At 40.2% G+C, this 6,951-nt stretch overlaps 1 protein-coding gene across 1 annotated transcript; it reads left to right on the forward strand.

The window, feature by feature from the left end:
* The first annotated feature begins 628 nt into the window (after positions 1-628).
* Positions 629-4,767, forward strand: c7h1orf174 (chromosome 7 C1orf174 homolog). Its single transcript, XM_032519989.1, has 4 exons — positions 629-859; positions 2,286-2,342; positions 2,907-3,284; positions 4,512-4,767. Exons 1-4 carry the CDS (start codon positions 851-853, stop codon positions 4,641-4,643), a joined length of 576 nt encoding a protein of 191 aa, XP_032375880.1. The 5' UTR covers positions 629-850; the 3' UTR covers positions 4,644-4,767.
* Positions 4,768-6,951: the final 2,184 nt, after the last annotated feature.

Below are 6,951 nucleotides of genomic sequence, written 5' to 3' on the forward strand. Positions count from 1 at the left end.
CACCTCCATAGACCGTATATATATTTAGATTAACGGTCTATGGTCACCTCACACGACCCCACCCAGTTAAACAAAATTTTACTTTGTTAACAGAATACATATTGTGTGGCTGATGGTGACGTTTAGTAGTCAGACAGACTAAATACATTCAGATATGTTATATATGTATGTATAATATGTATGTATATTAACAGAATTTTAACAGGCTACTCGGTCATAATCAAAACAGTTGGAGACCAACTGACCCAGTTTGAGTGTTTCTGTGACCTTGCTGTACAGACCGAAGTTGTACGGTGGCTTAAATGGTTGGAAAATAACTTCCTTGACCCCAGCTTATTGTCACCTCCCACTGCTGCTGCTACCTTCCACTTTACAGGCATTGCGCAGCTCATCTCAAAGGAACCTATTATACGGGGAAACTTTCTCCAAAATAAGGACCTTCAGTATCTCAAAATAATGAGATGGTAGCCATATCTCAATGAGAAACTTTGTCAAAATAATGAGATAGCTATGTATCTGCATACTAACTAACGACTTAGTATATTTTAATATACTAAGTATATTTTAATATACTAAGTACTAAGTGAGAAGTGTTTTCATTTTAATGACTAACAGGATCTTTTTTTTTTTATCATCACATTGGCGGAAATGGGCTTCCATACTATTGACTCTCTGACCTCAGAGTGAACCTCTCTCAGGAAACGGCGGCTCCATCTCCAGACTAGCACAGCAGAACAGGCGGAGGCGCCACATATCATCACAAACATAGCTAGTTATTTGTAACCAAAGCCAGTTTATTTAAAGTATATCAGGGTCGCTGAAAAAAGAAGAAGCATTACGCCGGCAACTGATGCACAAGGTAGGTATTTCGTTAGTTAGCTAAGCTAGTTAAGTAACATGCAGCTTGCTAGCTACTAAATAAACTCTAGTACAGCTCATAGCTATCATGTTAGCCTTATTAGCTTGTAGCTGCTATGTCGACATAATTTTCCAGACACTTTAGCTAGCAAACGTTGGTTCTGGTAAAGTCTTAGCTTTTTACCGTAACGACAGACAACGGTAAAGTCGTTACCGTGTCACGTGAATTAACGTTAACCTTACGTGACCTAACGAACGTTAGTTGTCTTCCGCCGTGATGGATATTATATGGATATTATTGTCGAAAGCTCAGTAGCATTTCTAGAACAATTGTATTATGCTAACTTTTAGTTACAATATGAACCGTTTTTATTCATTTTTGATGCACTTCAATTGGGCACTGATTTGCCACGCATAACGTTACTGGAATAAAATTTTAGTTTACGCGAGGTCTTGAGTCATGGCTGGTGATAACCGTGAGGTTTTAAATAAATAAAAAATGTGGGAGGAGTTTGGCCAGCGGAGCATACAGGATTGTTGATGAACAGCTCAGGGGACTGCAGAATATATATATATATATATATATATATATATATATATATATATATATATATATATATATATACAGTCTATGATACAGAGACGTGGTCGGTTTCACAAATGTATACAATTTAAACGTCAATGGTGCACTGTTGCGTTTCCCCTTTAACATTAAGTAATCTAACATTTGACCCCATTTCCCTTATCATATAAAGGACCCCACAGATCTTAAGCATTATAATTTAATATTTTCAGAATCAGTGTCGGACAGAATAAAATCCTAATGCTTGAAACTTAAAGCGCATACAATGTTGTGTCTGCGTTACTCACGTGAATGTACATTTCAACACATTCTAAACAAAACAAAAAACATCTGAAGTTAAAAAATAAGATGCAATAATAAATCACTAATTCAACCTAAACCAGCAGATCTTTCCCACATCTACTTTTGAAGTGAAAAGATGACTATGTCCATTCATATCTTCTCCTGATTTTGTGTTTCGTGGGAGCATTACTTTACAGCATTGGGCCTACTAAAAACCTCCCAATAAATTCAATTAAACTTGCTTGGAGAAAACTCAAAAAAATTAATAAAAAAACAAAACAAAAACTTGCTAGGTGAGCTTATAATGAAACCAACTTTTTCCATTAACTCTTTGCTATAACTGATTGGGGCGGGAATCTCTGGGCACGTCACGATTTGATTCCCATTCAGAGGCCAACGATTTGATTCTGAACCGATCATTGATGCAACAATTATTTTTTTTAACTTATCAGAATCAGTTAATTGAATCGTGATGCATCTAAGAATTGATTATTTTTCCCCACCCCTAATAATTGAGTATTACCACATGGGATGAAACAAACCACTTTATGCTGCTTTGCAGATGCCTGGTCAACTTGACAACTTGAAGCCCAGAAAGAGGAAGAGCAGCTCCAGAAAGGTATGTGTTACCTGTGTACAGGAGAACAGCCCGTATAAAGAGCAAGTTGTTGTGCTGTTTCTAACAGAGTATGTCAGAAGTCAAATTATATATGTTTGATGCTTTTTACCCTTAACTGGACAATTATAACTGGCTAGACTTTCACAACTGCATATGAGAACTGTAAATGTGCTGTATTTTATATAGCGGTTTTCTATTCTTAACAACTACTCAAAGCGCTTTTACATCTACAGGACACATTCACCATTCACACACATTCATACACTGTGGCCGAGGCTGCTGCCACCTGCTCATCAGATAAACACACACAAACATTCACTCTCCAATGCGCAGCATCGGGGGCAACTCAGGGTTCAATGTCTTGCCCAAGATTGAACCCCCAACCTTCCGATTGGCAGGCAACCGCTCTACCACTGAGCCACAGCCGCCACTGTACTGAACACACACGTTAGGCTCTCTATTCAATGTGTTGCGTCCTTGCGGGAGTTAGTCGTACCCTAGTATAAAACCAAAGGGATGTTGATGATCATAGTTAATTGCATAACCCTGGTCTTTAACTCTCAGCCACAGGCTTCTACTACAAGGAGGAGATGTATGAAAAGTCCAGAGACACAGCCAGCCGCAGAGAGCAGCTCAGTAGTCAGTGGTTACAGCAAAGCAGACAATCCTCTAGAGACACTCTCCTGCATCCGCTGTGAATGCCACCAGTCTGCAGGCAGGAGGAGATGCTCAGCATCACCAGAGCTCGAGGGACAGGAGGGCAAAGAAAACGGACTGAGGACGGGGCTGGATTTGGACAGCTGCAGAGTGAACAGCGTTTGGGACAAACCGGAGTCTGAGGACATGGATTGTGAAGAAACCAGCAAAAACATCTTCCCAGACGACGACAGTAATCAGATTCTTCCTGTGGAGCAGTTCTTTGGAAACTTGGATGTTGTACAGGTGAGCCTTTTTGGTTTCTCTCCCTAATGGCGAGAATCTGTTACTCAATTTGGATTATGTTGCTTGCAAAAGGTTCTTGTAGATGAAAGCTTTCCCAACTGACGGTCAGCGTAGGAGGGGCTGTGTTGCCAAGACACCGACTAAACATAGAAAAAGCAGCACCCAACTAATGGCGCGTACCCACTGCTCGTACCAGACTTACTCGACTCGGCTCGGCCGCGGTGCCCCGTCCTCCTTTTCCCATTGCAGATTCAGTACCGCCTCATGTGTGAGGCGAGCGTGGCTGGTCGTCATAGCGCCGCTGCAGGAAACTTGCAGCGGCCAGAAGACGACAAATTTAGTTTCAAAAGAAGCTGAGGAAGCAAAAAAACCACCGCTGGCTAAACTACTTAAACACAGCGGATTTGGACAAGACACTCCCGTCTGTCGCTAGCAATGATGGTCATTAGTAACGGTTCTCTCCGACCAATCAGTAGTCTGCAGATTTTCACGTCACCTTTTGGTATCGCCTCAGCTCGCTTGGAACCTCGACTGAGGTAGTACTAAAAAAAGTACCTGTTAGTAGGTACCAGGGACTTAACGGAAAACCTAAAAAGGCGAATTGAGCAAGTTCCATGTAATGGAAAAATGCTATAAATGTACAGTTTGACAACTTTAATGGTGTTACCTCTTGTGACTATGGCGTATGTTCAACCACCAATTTGTATTGGGCTGATTATCAACAGGTAAGTGCACATTTCAGGATGCAACAAAAGAGTCACAATGAACAAAAATCTCTTGTGTAGGGGGGTTCAGGGTATGTTAATGTAAACTGTATGTTTTGTATGCTGTTTTAAAAGAATAAATAAAAATGGTAAATCCTTTAAAAAGGTGAAAAATAGAAGACAATGTGTTGCTACCAAGAATGCCTTACAGTGCTAGGAGTGCATATTGTACAATTTGAAGTGTCTCCACTTTTCCGTCCATCCACTCATTCTCAAATTAGGACACACCCTCGCTCTGATATCTCTTCATTTCATAAGTCCTGTTTGCACGTGTGAGAACTTTGAATGAAGACATTGAATTGCCACTGTAGAACAGTCCTTATGAGTATTGAAGTAGATTAGTATAAATCCAAAGGATATTGATTGAACTGTAATAGTAATATCAAAGAGATTCCCAGAAGCTAGATGTGAAGAAGCGAAGAATATGTCCATGTTGAATGAATTACAAAAATGTATTCCACAGGACTTCCCTTACAAATCGTCGGAGAGTTCCGTCCATGTTCAGAAGGAGAACAGGAGACGGCATTACTACGCACGAGAGGACAGCGAGGAAGAGGAGGCAGGCCTCAGCAGCGTGCAGCAAGACGACACTTAGTGAAGAGTAATTGCACTGATGACTGTTGTGGACTCAGAGTCATGCCTGCTGAAGGACATACAACAATCTGCACTTCCGAACGCTCTCTGTAATACAGCATGAGTGGCGGTGCTCATGAGTCACTGGTAGGGGTGTAACGATTACCGGTGTTACAGTAAACCACGATAAAAATGTTGACGATAACAATTACTGTTGTCATTTAAAATATTGTTATCACGGTGGATTACCACGATGTGGAAACCGTGTTTAATCCTTCCCAGCTTCATCCGAGTCTTTTGAAGTTGCTGCGTAGGCGCACTGCGTAGCCTACTTGAAGTTGGAATCATGGCGGAAGGAAGAGATGACAGCTCAGGACATTTATCCGCCCTCTAAGAGGGCTAAGTCTGAAGCACGGGCTTATTTTGGTTATTAGAATGCCGAAGGAGTTGATTGAAGAAAGGTATCGTGTCTGCAGAACGTGCAGGAAAAAAAGTTGCCGCTAAAGGCATTGAACACACTTTTAAAGATACCAAAATAATACCGAAAACCGTGATAATTTTGGTCACTGTAACCGTGAGGTTAAATTTTCTTACAGTTACATCCCTAGTCACTGGTGATGAAGTTGCCCACTACGATGTGAGTAAGGGAGGCATGAACTTGCTGTCGCTAAATCTGCTGTTAGCCTACTATCATTCTATGAGTATATTTGCTTCAAGCCTGCTTCCATTACGACATGAGCTGAAGAGATTCATCTAAACTCCACAATCGCAGAACTCGTTTAAGGTTAACTGGGGCATGTATGACCTAGTTAACAGTTTGAACGTCAGTTTTTGGTGGTAAACTTGAAAATTTGCAATCGTTGAGTTGACAAGGACCGTCCAACCATGCAACACTTAGTCCCACTTTCCACCGGTTGCAGAATGGCTGCGGATCGGCTCCGCTGCGTGTCTGCTCCGTGCACCGCCGTCCGTCAACACCCACCAGACCCGGATTTGTTGCGGAACGGCTGCGGCCATTGACAGCTGAAGTCACGAGGACCCACAAGATCTCGCAAATTTATGTAAAATAAAACCACATTTTGAAAATTAACCAGATGTTTTATTTTGTTTCTGTGCTCGACTTCCTGTCCCGCACTATCTGCCGTGTGCTGAATTGAAGAAAAGACGCAGTCAGTGGCACATTGATTTTAATAGAAACCTAATGACTCCGCAGCCGTTCTGCACCCGGTGGAAATTGGGGGTTGATCTGATAAACAATTTACTTTTTTAGCATAGCTACAGCACTGGGAATAATATAGCCACCTGTGGCTGACAAAAACAATAGTACCTATTTTATTATTTATTGCTGAATTTATGCTCCCAGCAGCCATGGTTAAATTAACTGTGGTTTATCTGGAGGGTGTGTTAGCACAGCACTTTGTTTAGACACATCAGTCCACATACAACTTCATAATTTGAGTGCACATTTTCCTTTTTAGATTTTCCTTGATAGATGCGACATTGCTAGATTAAAACAAATTTAAAAATGTATAGGTTTGAGTAAAATAATCTCACAAATCTACAATATACAAGTTGTATAAATGTGATGAGGAAGGAGGGTACACATGCCAAAGAGCATTTCTATAATGAGAGCTTTTCATATCACAAATTCAATGTTTAACATGAATGTCATTGTTCACCAAGTGTCTGACATTCCTCTTCAACAGATCTAAGTGTGCTAGTGTGTGTTATTTTGGCAGCTGCTTAACATGCAACAAATTTATAAGATATAATATATGCATAAATGGGGCTGGGTATCGTTAAAAAAAAAAAGTTGGATGCCGTGACTTTGATACTGATTCCTAAACAATACTTTTTTTTCGATACCAATTCGGTCACTGCCTAAAAAGTAATGAATTTGGTACCCAGCCCTATACATGTGCAGCTAATTTTATGTTATGTTCACTTTTGCAAAAAATTTTATACAATAATTATTAAAGTAAACAGACTAAAAAAAGTTGGTTTCTGATGAGTCTTCAGTGTGTACATGGACTGAGGATAACTTAAATCTGACTTTAAAAATGTTATCTAACTTTGAGGTTATCAGTAATTGCACTAATAACCTGTGTTTATTTTATTTGTGATAAGTGTGATTTACTCCTATACAACTGTCTGAGTGGAATCCGCAATGTAATCAATTCATGCATTTTACATCTCCGTGCCAACAAGGTAAAAAAAATCATTTTCATGATTTGTGTAAATTTAATTATGTTTGTCTAACAACGCACTGCCAGCCTGTATCAAAGCTCTGCAGCCTCACTGGTTCAGAAAGCAGAATATGGTTAAAAAAA

This window comes from Etheostoma spectabile, chromosome 7 (assembly GCF_008692095.1).
Source record: "Etheostoma spectabile isolate EspeVRDwgs_2016 chromosome 7, UIUC_Espe_1.0, whole genome shotgun sequence".
NCBI classification, from domain to species: domain Eukaryota; kingdom Metazoa; phylum Chordata; class Actinopteri; order Perciformes; family Percidae; genus Etheostoma; species Etheostoma spectabile.

Bases quoted from the DNA above. Each gene is read 5' to 3' on its own strand.
- c7h1orf174 (XM_032519989.1), top strand. The intron at 2,343-2,906 runs GTATGTGTTACC...TTTAACTCTCAG, and splicing joins GGAAGAGCAGCTCCAGAAAG to CCACAGGCTTCTACTACAAG. The intron at 3,285-4,511 runs GTGAGCCTTTTT...TGTATTCCACAG, and splicing joins GAAACTTGGATGTTGTACAG to GACTTCCCTTACAAATCGTC.